General features: G+C 40.9%; 1 protein-coding gene across 1 annotated transcript in view; it reads right to left on the bottom strand.

Moving 5' to 3' along the window:
- Positions 1-2,509: 2,509 nt before the first annotated feature.
- The window catches only part of LOC138971600 (uncharacterized), a 33,380-nt gene continuing 20,522 nt past the window's right edge, over positions 2,510-15,367 (bottom strand). Inside the window, exon 3 of the mRNA XM_070344356.1 lies at positions 2,510-8,174. Within this exon, the coding sequence (XP_070200457.1) occupies positions 7,906-8,174 (269 nt within the window). The 3' untranslated portion in view covers positions 2,510-7,905. The remainder of the gene's footprint in view (positions 8,175-15,367) is intronic.

Raw genomic sequence — 15,367 nt, 5'->3', positions numbered from 1 at the left:
ATTCTTTTGTGATTTAAGAATGTTTGTGTAACAAGCTGTCAATTTATTATTTAGATTTTAAAAGTTAGGTCTAGCGCCAAAACGCACCACGGTCCGATTGTCTCTGACACTATCTCCGCAAAATTAATTCTTTGAACATTGCTCGTTCTTTACGTAGGGTACCTAGGATGTTCCCGCTTGGTGAGCGTTCAAATGGAAGGGTGTTTGTACTGTGTGTAAAAGCCTGACAGTATCTGTGATGGTTTACGGGAGGCTTACTGTGCCTTTAAACCGATTCAACGCCTAACCATGACGAGGTAACAAGAGGTCACTAAGAAACTATTATTGCAGAGGAAGACCGCTTCACACACACACACACACACACACACGCGCGTCAAGAATCCGAGATGGCTGTTTTCTCTCTTCTTCCTAATTCTCTTGTGACGGTAGGAGGATGGTTGGGAAAACACTCGACGCTACATGACGCTCAAAGCGGGATGGCTGGATCTCCGATAGAGGATGAATGTTGAAGTTCTTTCATTCTTTGATCTTGAGGGAGACCACCACCCCCCGCCCACCTGTTTGAGGAAGAAAAGGCCCAACTAGAGTTTCCGTCAAGGGCTTGAATGGATCAAACGCATATCATCCAGCGGCGGTGCTGGCCGATGTGAATGCGTGATGTATTGTGTAAACAAATTCCATCTCACACGGCATAAATAAATCCCTGCGCCTTGATTATGTGCGCGATATAAATTGCATAAAATAAATATAAAAAAAATAAAAAAAAAAATCCCTGCGCTTAGAACTGTACCCACGGAATACGCGCGATATAAGCCTCATTGATTGATTGATTGAGTGTGTGTGTGTGTTTGTTTGTTTGTGTGTGTGTGTAAGTGTGTGCGTGTGTGTGTGTGAGTGTGTGTGTGTGGCGACTGTGGGTGACACAACGTGAAAAAGCTAAAAAAAAAATGAGGGAGGGATAGATGAAGAGAGAGAGAGAGAGAGAGAGAGAGAGAGAGAGAGAGAGAGAGAGAGAGAGAGAGAGGAGGAGGGGGGGATTATGTCTCTGGTTGAATGGCAAGGTTTACGTTTGAAGTACCGGGGCCTATGCAACGTGCTAGGGTAAAATGATCATGCGATAAAAAGCTTCGCTGACCTCCAAAATAAAAGGGGGATACACAGATAAAGCAGGTCTCTTTCATCTTAACAGGTTACTAATACTCTTTTACCTTGGCGGCACAAAAGCCTGTGATCCTGACAGCTTGAGGTTGGGGCGATAAATTAGAAAATGAAATGTTTAGATGTTGCAGTGTGTTGGTTTAAAGGTCTTTTTTTGTTACGCGCGTCCGAACGAGTTTAAGTGTGCCACACACACGCACGCGCGCACACACACACACACAAGCTCGCACACACATACACGCACAGAAACAGTTATCACTCACGAAAAAACACACGGACAAACTGACGCACACACACATTTTCTGCCTCGCTCCCTTACATAAACATACACACGTGTACAATGAGAGAGAGAGAGAGAGAGAGAGAGAGAGAGAGAGAGAGAGAGAGAGAGAGAGAGAGAGAGAGAGAGAGAGAGAGAGAGAGAGAGCCCATTGATAGAAACACACAGTCAAGATTGAAGACAGAGAAAGACTGGAAAGAGCAAGACAAGAAGCTAAGTAGAACAAACATGTATACAACACAAATTGTGGAAACACACTGAACACAACAGATATTGTTATTAAAGCTTTATTTGTTCACAATTTAAATAAATATTAACGCAAACTTTTTCTTTTGGTTCAATATTTTTTTCTGGGGAAAACAGGTATTAAAAAAACACGAGAAAAATAACACGACTACGTCATCACCATGACAAAGTTTAATTTTTCCGGAAAAAAGAGATGGATTTTCAATCCCATATCTTGCGTTCGAAGGCACAACAGAAGCAGAAATCACGTAAGAGAAGAAAACAAGACAAATTACAAAACAAAAAGCAATAACAAATCGATAGCGTTTTCTCGCTAAAATAAACAATATGCGTAGCACAAACAAATAAGCTCTCTTTATCTCCATTTGTCTCAACAGAATACTTATGCGAGTCGTAAGTTTGAGAAGGCACAAAATAACATTCATTCCGTATTTTGCTCATACTGGTAGTAGTACGTTTAAAAGCAGAAACATTTATTGTACAATCACATTATCATTTACAAGCAACTTTTTCGAAAATCACACATTATCGAGGTCGCAATATATACAAATATGAACAGAAATTTGTCACAACAAACGTGTAAAGTACTTTGAAAACATGAGATATATATGCACGCACACACAGAGACACACTCCTCTCTCTCTCCATATATCTCCCACTCGTTCGATTAAAGAAAGGCGGGGGTGGGGGGGGGGGGGGTTGGGCGGCAGACGAAAAGCGTATATCCAGGGTAGCAAGCACAGTAAGGCACAAAAAAAGTCTGTTTACGGTAACATAGGCAAAAAAAATAGGGTCGGTAGGTCGGGATTTTTATTTTATTTATTTTTTTCTCTCCTAAAAACCATATTTTTAAGTTATTTTGCAAAAAAAACAAAGAACTTTTTTTTTTTTCCAAATGCCAAAAAAAAGTCTGGGGTCGCACGAAAAAATAGGGTCGGTCGGGATACCGTAAACAGGCTTTTTTTTTGTTTTCCTAATATTCACAGATCATTTCATCAACATTTCGTGTACGGTTATTGTAGCACATGTACTTGCAATAAAATGAACAGTAACGTATTGACATTTTCCATAATATCTAATAAAATCACTCGGAAATGAATAATTTGTTAAAACCACAAAAATATACAGAAACTGGGACTTTTCCCGGTTATCACCAGCGAGCATCTAAGCCGACATCCAAACAACAAATATCAATCAGAAATACGAACACAGTAGGCAAACATGTCTAAAACGGCGGATATGCTATAACCAACAAAAATATAAACAACAGAAAAACCAAAGTCCTTGTCATGACATGCCCTTGTCATTCTCTGTTTGTAACGGTTGAACACAATGAGGTTTATTGAAAAAAACCCACCTGTTTTGTTGCTCTTTTCACTTCGAAAAGCAAAAAGGACATACGAGAAAGTCATATTCCTCGTAGGAAATCATATTCTAATGCGCAAGCATTTAGTGTCACAGGGGCTTGGGTACAAAATGAAGTGTACAACGTTAACAGCGGAAACAAAATATCTTGCATTCCTAGTTGTCGCGTTATTACGTCGTATTTTGTGTCCTAGATTGACCAACGGAAGAAAAAAAAAAAAACCCATATAGAATACTACATGGCTTGCTGTGTCGTACCAGATTTACACGAGTTGTTTTTTTTAAATATTGAACTGCGAGCGAAAGCGAACTGTTCACTATTTGAAAAAGCAACGAGTGTGAATCTGGTACGACACAGCAAGCCATGTAGTATTCTGTTTATCCTACATACTGTACTTACGTGTATTTTACTGAAAAAGTCCTGCAGTCGAGGCAGCTAAATTGAAGATGCTTGTTTTGGAACCTCGATCTCTTCTAAAGCCTCGTGCAATCTATTACGTCAAAGCAAAGAAACGTCACTCTGAAAGTGTGGCGTGACGTGTTAGTTCTAAAGATTCATCGAGGGTAATTAGCGAGCACAAGTTTTGTTTCTATAATGACGTTTGTTTCGGTGACTTTGGCATCATAAGCAGTGGAAAAACAGGTCCCTGCCAGACTTGCTTGACATGACCTCATTTACATGATATACACACGTGTGATTTGAACGATTATTATCTCACGGGTGTCTCTCTCACGTATGTAGGATAAAACGGTGTACCATTTTCACAACATAGACCTGGCTACAAAATGTGGCGTATCGCGTCAGCACGATAGTACTTTGTTTAGAAGTTGCTAACTGATATTATTATGGATACGAATCACTGTTATACTGTTTGTAAAATGTCTGTTTATTTTGTGAAAAAAACACGACAAAATGAAGAAAAAACAAGAAGGAACACGAGAGTAAGTGATGTCCTGTTGCCGAGAGACGACGGACTTTACTTTAGCACGTGCGATACACCCGCTGAACAAAAAGTAGGTCGCCAAAACATCCCTTCCCACTTTCTGCCACGGCCTTTGTGTGTATCCCTTCTTCAGTGAAAACACGCGCGGGGAGGAAGAAAAATATCACCCAGAAATGGCCCTTGATAAACTGCAGATGAAGCCAAACAAAACAAAACGTACTGGCTGCCGCGAGAAAATTGAAGACAATCGCCAAAATATGGTATGTAGATAGTGGGGAAAGAATGAAAACGACAGATTCCAATCTCTGAGTTGGTCGATTTTTTGTTGATTTCAAAGTTATTATAAAAGGCTTACTTGTTAAGTTACAAGTTACAAGTTAATAAATATGAAAATCGTGTTATTTTTAAATTAATAATAAACCTTTCGTGCGCATGCCCCGCGAGTATTATCTTTATTTGATAAGAGTCGCTGTACCTCGCTCAAAACTATTGAGGTACAAAAAGAGAAAGAAAGAAAGAAAGAAAGTTGAAAGAAAGAAAGAAAACAAGTCGCGTAAGGCGAAAATACAATATTTAGTCAAGTAGCTGTCGAACTCACAGAATGAAACTGAACGCAACGCAACGCAGCAAGACCGTATACTCGTAGCATCGTCACTCCACCGCCCGTGGCAAAGGCAGTGCCCGTGGAATTGACAAGAAGAGCGGGGTATTCGTTGCGCTGAGAAGGATAGCACGCTTTTCTGTACCTCTCTTCGTTTTAACTTTCTGAGCGTGTTTTTAATCCAAACATATCATATCTATATATTTTTGGAATCAGGAACCGACAAGGAATAAGATGAAAGTTTTTTTAAATTGATTTCGAAAAAAAAATTTTGATAATAATTTTTATATATTTAATTTTCAGAGCTTGTTTTTAATTCGAATATAACATATTTATATGTTTTTGGAATCAGCAAATGATGGAGAATAAGATAAACGTAAATTTGGATCGTTTTATAAATTTTTATTTTTTTTTACAATTTTCAGATTTTTAATGACCAAAGTCATTAATTAATGTTTAAGCCACCAAGCTGAAATGCAATACCGAAGTCCGGGCTTCGTCGAAGATTACTTGACCAAAATTTCAACCAATTTGGTTGAAAAATGAGGGCGTGACAGTGCCGCCTCAACTTTCACGAAAAGCCGGATATGACGTCATCAAAGACATTTATCAAAAAAATGAAAAAAACGTTCGGGGATTTCATACCCAGGAACTCTCATGTCAAATTTCATAAAGATCGGTCCAGTAGTTTAGTCTGAATCGCTCTACACACACACACAGACAGACAGACAGACAGACACACGCACATACACCACGACCCTCGTTTCGATTCCCCCTCGATGTTAAAATATTTAGTCAAAACTTGACTAAATATAAAAAGAGAAAGAAATAAAGAAAAGAAATGAAAAATAGATAAATACTTTATCTGAATTCAATCCTCTTAAAACCATTTCATTCTTGGCGAATTTTCCTATTTATGCATCTTAACGAGAAACAGTGCACGACCTTTATATATACTTTTGCTTCATATGTTTCTCTTTAAAAAAAATAAAAAAGTCACGAATCCCACTCTTCGTCGTAATAAAGTGTCTGCACGTGAAACAGCACATGAATGCAAAACGGTCCGTGTATAACAATCCGACTTTTATCCTGACACTTCAGACACGACATACGCGACAACTTACAGCCTATGACGCAGACACAACAGAACTCTTTTGTAACAAAGTCGGTTCTAGTTAGGTGACCTTGACCCGTGTTCCTCCGCCAAAATCAGAGACACCTTGGTAAGCACGTGTGACGTGTGGCTACTTTTCCGCTCACAGTGCGATACAAAGTGATATCACACTGAGTTCGTTATATCTGCACATGTCTGAAGCATTCCGCGGAAATCTAAAGCTACTTTCACGACCGGTAACGTTATATTTCTTCTGGCAGCCTCACAATTGAATTAAGTTTGTTTCTGTACAAGTACTTGGTAAGGGGTGTGTGGGTGTGTTCGCGCGTAATATATTATCATAACATTTTTGCAATATTCATTGTTACTCTTTCACTGTTTCGAGATGTATCGATAACTTGAGAACATTGGCAGTGTTCTCCACAGTGTTCTTTACAGGCGTCTGACGATTAGGCCTACATTCATGATTTTGAGAATGTCTTCCATCATCAATCCATCATAACATATATACAGCCTGTGCAACAAAATCAAACAGCGTTCATCACAAAATCTCATCCTCCCCATTCAACAATAAAAAAACAAGTCGCGTAAGGCGAAAATACAATATTTAGTCAAGTAGCTGCCATTTTTCAGCAAGACCGTATACTCGTAGCATCGTCAGTCCACCGCTCATGGCAAAGGCAGTGAAATTGACAAGAAGAGCGGGGTAGTAGTTGCGCTAAGAAGGATAGCACGCTTTTCTGTACCTCTCTTTGTTTTAACTTTCTGAGCGTGTTTTTAATCCAAACATATCATATCTATATGTTTTTGGAATCAGGAACCGACAAGGAATAAGATGAAAGTGTTTTTAAATTGATTTGGACAATTTAATTTTGATAATAATTTTTATATATTTAATTTTCAGAGCTTGTTTTGAATCCGAATATAACATATTTATATGTTTTTGGAATCAGAAAATGATGGAGATTAAGATAAACGTAAATTTGGATCGTTTTATAAATTTTTATTTTTTTTTACAATTTTCCGATTTTTAATGACCAAAGTCATTAATTAATTTTTAAGCCACCAAGCTGAAATGCAATACCGAACCCCGGGCTTCGTCGAAGATTACTTGACCAAAATTTCAACCAATTTGGTTGAAAAATGAGGGCGTGACAGTGCCGCCTCAACTTTCACGAAAAGCCGGATATGACGTCATCAAAGACATTTATCAAAAAAATGAAAAAAACGTTCGGGCATTTCATACCCAGGAACTCTCATGTCAAATTTCGTAAAGATCGGTCCAGTAGTTTAGTCTGAATCGCTCTACACACACACACACACACACAGACAGACGCACATACACCATACCCTCGTTTCGATTCCCCCTCGATGTTAAAATATTTAGTCAAAACTTGACTAAATATAAAAAGAGAGAAAAAAACCTTTGGTTCAACTATAAGATCATCAATGCAAGGCACAAGCAAAATTCAGAGAAACAAACGTCACTGTTTTGAATCATGATTACTATGCTGACACGACAAATGCGTCACGCCAATACAGTTATTAGCTTTGCGCGCGCGCACACACACACACACACACACACACACACACATACACACCCACACACACACACACACACACACACACACACACACACACAAAAGCGTAGGGTCTTCAATATCCATTTACACGTCGAAGATTTACGATCAAGTCCACTTTGTCAATTGGATGTTCGAAATGTCACAATCACTGACATACCCGGCACTCACACAGACATGCTGATTGTCTTTAATTGTCATATCATCACCGTGGTTGATAAGTCTAGTCGGAGCCTCAGATTGTTGTCGCTCAAACGTCACTGGAACTTTATTAATTCCTTATCGCAAATGCTGGCATTTTCAAATGTTCCAGCGCAACCCTGTTTTTCCTCTCACGTCACAGTGGAGAGGTTTTGGGTCTGGTATGTTGGCTGAAAGTCCCTTTCAGCTGACGAGTCAGAGATGAGATCTTCCTAGTCACTAAGCACACCATGTTGACCTTTGTTACACTGTAACATTATTAATGCTTTGACGTTCTTTTCCCGCGCGATTTTACTGTTCTTGTGGCATCTAGCCACCTCAGTACTGATGACACAATGCACTCAAAGTAACAAGTTTCTGTAACACACACACACACACACACACACACACATTCATCGTGTTTTTGTGTGTGGCTTTCACACGTCGTGGACGTTGTTGCTGCCATTCTGTGGCGTTTTAAAGTATACATAGTCCGAGGATTTCGTCGTGGAGATTGTCTGACCGCTATGGTCAGCGTCGTATTCCTCAGAGTAGAGGTAGGAAGAGTCCACCATGCCGCAAGGTGGTGCGCTCATCGCTCCCCCGGATGTTCCGGCTCTGCCCTGCGCATGCGTGAAGACAGGGACGTAGGAGTTTGCGTTGAAGGCCGTCGACCTCGCTGTGGATCTAGCCATGGGACTGTTGCCTGAAACAGACAGAGAGAAGAGGGATCGTGAGTTTGTATGGATGGTTTCAACGACGGTTTAAGAAAGAAAGTAAGGACGGAAAGAAAAGAAGAAAAGAAAGAAAGAAAGAAAAAAAGAATGAAAGAAAGAAAGAAAGAAAGAAAGAAAGAAAGAAGGACAACCAAAAGCCAAGTAAGGAACAAGCTATAATCATCATTCTATTGATGACCCCAATGTACAGTACTGTATATGTCACGGATTATGTCTGGTAGGAAGAGTTAACCAGAATAGAGAACAAAAGTTGAATAGATAAGCAGGCAAAAGAATATGGGTGTTGTTGTTATTGTTGTTGTTGTTGTTGTGTTTAAAACAAAAAAAATTACCAGCTTAAAGGAGCGCAAAAGAAACATTACTGGGAGGGAGAAAAAAAATTCCTCCGAGGTAGGAAAAACACCCCCGTTGGTCAAAGGGAAATAACCATTCTCACTGCCACCAACTGAGAAGGTTATTTCCCTTTGACCATTAATATGTCCCTGTATAAGTCCTTGTAGAATCTTAATCCACCAATAACTCCCTAACCGTGTGTTTGAATGGTCCCAATTTTTGTAAGGACCGTCTCAGGAATGTATAGAACCTGTTCACCAAGTTTGGTGACGATCGGTCCGTTCATTCTTGAGATCTATATGCGAACACAAACACACAAACACCCAAACAAACAAACAAACAAACACATCGAGCGAATCCAATACACACCCCTATACCGGGGGTGTAAAAAGCGGAAACAGCATCTAAGAAAACGGGTCATGGACACCCTCAAGCCGTTACTATTAAAACGCACGGTACCACGCAATTCAGTGCCTTTTCATGTAACTCGGCGTGAACACAAAACAGATGTTGGGGAGGATTCCTCCCTTCTCAGTCACAGCAACAGCAGAGCAGAGAAAAAAGAGACGGTTATGAATCAATGAAAGCGCGGGAGTCATGGATGCCAGAGGTTCCCAGATTCCCTGGCAGCTTGTTTATACCTCGCCTAATTTGAGAGAGAGAGAGAGATCCAGAGAGAGAGAGAGAGAGAGAGAGAGAGAGAGAGAGAGAGAGGGAGGGAAGTTAATTTTATAACTACTTTCTTGACTAAAAGCACACTGTTGCCAGTGTAAACCATAATTATGCTGGTGAAAATAATCCAATTAATTCTTCTTCTTTTTTTTTTTTTTTTACCGCAGTCAAACACAGTGTGTGTTGCTTCAACCTATATAGCAGTTACACAAGAGGCTGTGAAAATGTCAGCGGGTTTAGAACCTCAGACTCAGTGCTTATCCACACGGTGGCGAGCGAAAGCAGCAATTTGCCGGAGGACGGCGAGAGACGATTTCAGCAAACATTGGTCCGCGGGGTGCAAATAGCACGCAAAGAGAGACACAGTCGTGTGAATAAACACAGAAACGCACACAAGGTCGTGCGAATAAACACAAAAACATACATAGCTACATAGGCATAAACGCACAAGTTCGCGCGTGGTAAGACGGATAGACGGACAGGGAGATACAGAGAAATACAGAGAGATACGCAGACACAGAGATACAGAGAGATACACAAACAGGTTGACACACTGCCAGAATGATGCACATGTAAAACCGGCATTAGTTTCTGTGTTTTTGATCGGACAATGATCAAATTATAAGTTTTGGGCGAAAACTCGGTAAACGCTTGGAGCCTGTATATTTGTTTCACTACAACCAAAGATTTCGTCTGTATAGCATGCTGAAAGTTATATGCCAGCCCGACAATTTTATAAGCGAGATTACAATAACACAGACGATAGTTCACTGGTGGCAAACACGTTAAAGATGATAATTTAGAAAAAAAAGTTTCTGCAGAAAGATGACCCGATCATGCCTTTGGGGAATTTTTCCTTTTCATTTTATTTCTTCGTTTTTTTTTTTTTTTAATCTCTACCTCTAATGCACCTCGTTTCCTCCCTATAAACAGGAAATGCAAAACGGGGAATAAAATGGAAAGCCCGGCCAATATAACCTCCCCCGTAATCCATTATATAACCCGGCCAAGCAGCCTAATTAACATTAAACGGTGTGCGCAGGGCCCCAGGAAGCGCTAAAGTACAACAGCGAGCAGGAAGCCTTCCCCTCTCCTCAAACACAGAGAGGATGTTTGGCTTGTTGAGGTGAGAGCTTTTTAACAGACCTGTGTGTGTGTGTGCGTGTGTGTGAGAGAGTATGTGTGTGCGTGTGCGTTTGTGTGTGTGTGTGTGTGAGAGAGAGAGAGAGAGAGAGAGAGAGAGAGAGAGAGAGAGAAGGGGGCGGGGGGCGGCGGCGACGAAGGTGTTCGGTATCGACTCCAATTGAACAACAAGTGTAAACCTATGCATCGTGAGAGGTATGCAGCAAGTTCAACGTCATTTCAAGAGCATTTCTGGCGATCTAGGAGAATGCCACCCTTCCCCCTCTCCCCATGTACCCGAAGAGCCAACCTGCTCGCGAGGGAGACGATTAAGAATTGAATAACAATTCTAGGCTGCATAGTCGTTAAAACAGGGTGGATCCCAAACTGACATTACCCGGACTAAACACTGGAACATTGGAAGCGTTCACATGCAAGCTAGAATAAACCCCGACTGAAAGTGGCATGCATGAGAACAGTATAGTGCCGTCTGCTCACCACATGCTGTTTGCATACCTTCCCTCACACCATCCCACCCCTACCTTCCCCTGTAGACTGTTGCCGTTTCGTTACATTATCAAAAGACTGTAACAAGCGATGCAAGGCATCGGCAAACATGGGTTGCCTACGAAATCACTCAAAAAAGCTAAAACACATTTTGCGGAATAGCGCTTATGTAAGAAAAGAGCCTTAATTGTATTGCCCCCCCCCCCCTTTTTATATTTAGTCAAGTTTTGACTAAATATTTTAACATCGAGGGGGAATCGAAACGAGGGTCGTGGTGTATGTGCGTATGTGTGTGCGTGCGTGTGTGTGTGTGTGTGTGTGTGTAGAGCGATTCAGACTAAACTACTGGACCGATCTTTATGAAATTTGACATGAGAGTTCCTGGGTATGAAATCCCCGAACGTTTTTTTCATTTTTTTGATAAATGTCTTTGATGACGTCATATCCGGCTTTTCGTGAAAGTTGAGGCGGCACTGTCACGCCCTCATTTTTCAACCAAATTGGTTCAAATTTTGGTCAAGTAATCTTCGACGAAGCCCGGGGTTCGGTATTGCATTTCAGCTTGGTGGCTTAAAAATTAATTTATGACTTTGGTCATTAAAAATCGGAAAATTGTAAAAAAAAAAAAAAATTTATAAAACGATCCAAATTTACGTTTATCTTATTCTCCATCATTTGCTGATTCCAAAAACATATAAATATGTTATATTCGGATTAAAAACAAGCTCTGAAAATTAAATATATAAAAATTATTATCAAAATTAAATTGTCCAAATCAATTTAAAAACACTTTCATCTTATTCCTTGTCGGTTCCTGATTCCAAAAACATATAGATATGATATGTTTGGATTAAAAACACGCTCAGAAAGTTAAAACAAAGAGAGGTACAGAAAAGCGTGCTATCCTTCTTAGCGCAACTACTACCCCGCTCTTCTTGTCAATTTCACTGCCTTTGCCATGAGCGGTGGACTGACGATGCTACGAGTATACGGTCTTGCTGAAAAATGGCAGCTACTTGACTAAATATTGTATTTTCGCCTTACGCGACTTGTTTTTTCTCTGTCTGTCTGTCTGTCTGTCTGTCTGTCTGTCTGTCTCTCTCTCTCTCTCTCTCTCTCTCTCTCTCTCTCAGAATAGTGCTTATGTAAGAAAGGTGCTTGTATTGCCCCTCTCTCTCTCTCACTCTCTCTCTCTGTTTTCTGGGGAAATGAGAAAAAACAGTGTCTACAAAAATGACTCATGCATGGAGCAGCTTTAATCGATTTCCGTTCGGTGAAAAGTCATGCAGTTAATTATCTGCGCCAGTGTGTTGCGTTGTGACAAACTAGTGTCGCTCGTCACATTGTAGCCAACTGCAGCGGTTGAACGCCGTATACATTGAGGAAACAACTAACTTACCGCGAGGAAACAGAGAAAAGTGCTGCAAGAATGACAGGAAACAGGACTGGAGAAGTTTGCCGCATTGTACAGGATGGGTGCTAGATATGTACAGCTGTGGGGGGAGAGAGAGGGGAGGGGGGGGAGAGAGAGAGAGAGAGAGAGAGAGAGAGAGAGAGAGAGAGAGAGAGAGAGAGAGAGAGAGAGAGAGAGAGAGAGAGAGAGAGAGAGAGTCCGGACCCCCCCCCCCTTCACAGAAGCCGTGTAAGATACATATATCTCTCTCAGTCCATTCCATAGCAAAAATCCATTCGCGATCAATCTAACCTTTTCTTTCCAATCTGCTTTTGCAGTCGACGTTTAATTTAGACAGTAGCTCAACAGAAAAAGACAACAAAAACAGCGACTACACTTGAGGTCATCCAGAAAAGTCACCCCCCCCCACACACACACACACACACGCACACATAAAATGGACTGTCGCAAAAAGAAGAGAGACAGTTTTTTTTGTTCTTTTTTTTTTTTTTTTTTAGGGGGGGGGGGGACCCCTTGACAATAAATGTACACACAGTCTCACGAGAACAGTTATAATCGTTAATCACGGTCCATCTGTAATCGGCATCGATTACTGATGAAATTCTTATTCGAGCGAGAGTTTAAATCTGTTGAACTTAAAATTAGCTTTGCGGAATGTTTGAGGTGTGGCTGGGAAATGTGTGCTAGGTATGTATATATATACAGTGTTTGGTGAAAAGAATGTCGATGAGATGGAGAAGATGAGAAAAAAAGACGTTGCCTTCCCCTCCGTGTTGAATTCAACGACCATGTGCCGATTACAAAAAAAGGCTGATGTAAAGACGGGGAGAAAGAGACAAGAAAACATTTATCAGATTTGCTGCAGAATCCTACAATCAACAAATCTTCCATCAAACAGAACACGCAGGAGTCTCTTCCTGGGGTAAAAAAAACAACAACAACAAGAAACAAGCAACCGAACGAATAAACAAACATTTGAACCAACGGACCAAGACAGATAAAATAAAACATCCTCAAGCCGATTTGATTATTAGATAGATCATTTGATTTAAGAGAGAGAGACAGAGAGAGAGAGAGAGAGAGAGAGAGAGAGAGAGAGAGAGAGAGAGAGAGAGAGAGAGAGAGAGAGAGAGAGAGGATAGATAGATAAAGAAAGAAAGAGAGAGAGAGAGAGAGAGAGAGAGAGAGAGAGAGAGAGAGAGAGAGAGAGAGAGAGAGAGAGAGAGAGAGAGAGAGAGAGAGAGGCTACTCTTTGCTACCTAATTTGTCTCCCTTGATGTATGGAGCGCATTAATTCCTCATTAATATGCACTGCACACTGAGGTAGCCTCAACGTGGCGCCATCTATCTAGGTAGGTGGGCCATGGGTGTGGACAAAATCATTTTTGCATTCATTATTCATACACAACAGGTGGGTGCAACGAGCAAGATTTTGGGGGAGGGGGGGGGGGGGATGTTAATTGGGTGCGGGTTCCATGAGAGGTACTGCAAACCATACTACCCTTAACATGTGAAGCTATATATATCTACGTAGGTGGGCCGCGGCGATATGCGCAAATCATTATTCATACACAGCAGGTGTGAGTACAAAGCAACACGAATCTTTTTTTTTGGGGGGGGGGGGAGGGGGGGGGGGGGGGGGGGAAGGGGAGCGTCTCAAGGGAAAAAAAGAAAGGTAATGTTAACTACTACTACTTATAATAATATTGGGGATGGTTGTGGGAGAATTCCGAATGAATATGAAAATGTTGCGGGGGTTGTTCAAGTTTAGATCATTCCAGGAGAAAAATTCCTGGCGATGTTCGCCTTTTAAGATTGTAAAATAAGAAATCTCCGTTTGTTAGCCCTAATATTTCAGAAGAAAGCTGACCCCCCCCCACACACACACACACACACACGTACAAAAGGTGTGCGCTACAAGCGACGAAGGGGTCGGGTGGGGGAGAGTTAACAACTTGGAGAGGAAGAGAACAATTGGGGGGAGCAGACAATGTGCATCCAAAGCCAACAAAGCACCCCGACATCCGTGTTGACCGAGCAACGCGACGCACAGTGCCAGCACCAACATGTGCTTTGCATTGTCATTGCGGATGCAGACAACGTAGGAATGCGAGACATCCGCCCACACATTTACCGCTCACTGCTATAATATGCTGGATCATCGAAACCTCCCTCCATGCTCTCACTTCGGTCAGTGCGACATCGACTAATGGAATGAGTAATACTATCTAGCTATAGCTTGTACATCGCTGGCCTTTATAAGCTCTTATTATTATTTATTATTAATAGCTCTAAATAAGCTGAAGTTAATCACAGATTAGTGGACATTGGTCGTACTTTGTTGTGGGGCGTTTAATCAGACAAGATACAGCAATAAAAAGAAAACACACCAGTAACCAGGCAAGATACGTTTATATCTATAATCAATATTTCGGCACATTACTGCCTTCTTCGGGATGGTAAGCTTATGGAAAGAATGGAATGACCTGGTTACTGGTGTGTTTTCTTTTTGACTCACATGCGAAGCAAAAGTGAGTCTATGTACTCACCCGAGTCGTCCGTCCGGACGTCCGGAAAACTTTAACGTTGGATATTTCTTGGACACTATTCTGTTTATTAGTACCAAATTTGGCAAGATGGTGTATGATGACAAGGCCCCAAAAAACATACATAGCATCTTGACCTTGCTTCAAGGTCAAGGTCGCAGGGGCCATAAATGTTGTCTAAAAAACAGCTATTTTTCTCATTTTTCCCATTTTCTCTGAAGTTTTTGAGATTGAATACCTCACCTATATATGATATATAGGGCAAAGTAAGCCACATCTTTTGATACCAGTTTGGTTTACCTTGCTTCAAGGTCAAGGTCACAGGAGCTCTTCAAAGTTGGATTGTATACATATTTTGAAGTGACCTTGACCCTGAACTATGGAAGATAACTGTTTCAAACTTAAAAGTTATTTGGGGCACATGTTATGCTTTTATCATGAGACACATTTGGTCACATATGATCAAGGTCAAGGTCACTTTGACCCTTATGAAATGTGACCAAAATAAGGTAGTGAACCACTAAAAGTGACCATATCTCATGGTAGAAAGAGCCAATAAGCACCATTG

The sequence above is a fragment of the Littorina saxatilis genome, linkage group LG7 (genome assembly GCF_037325665.1).
Source record: "Littorina saxatilis isolate snail1 linkage group LG7, US_GU_Lsax_2.0, whole genome shotgun sequence".
Taxonomy (NCBI): Eukaryota; Metazoa; Mollusca; class Gastropoda; order Littorinimorpha; family Littorinidae; genus Littorina; species Littorina saxatilis.
This window is presented reverse-complemented; position numbering and strand designations above follow the sequence as displayed.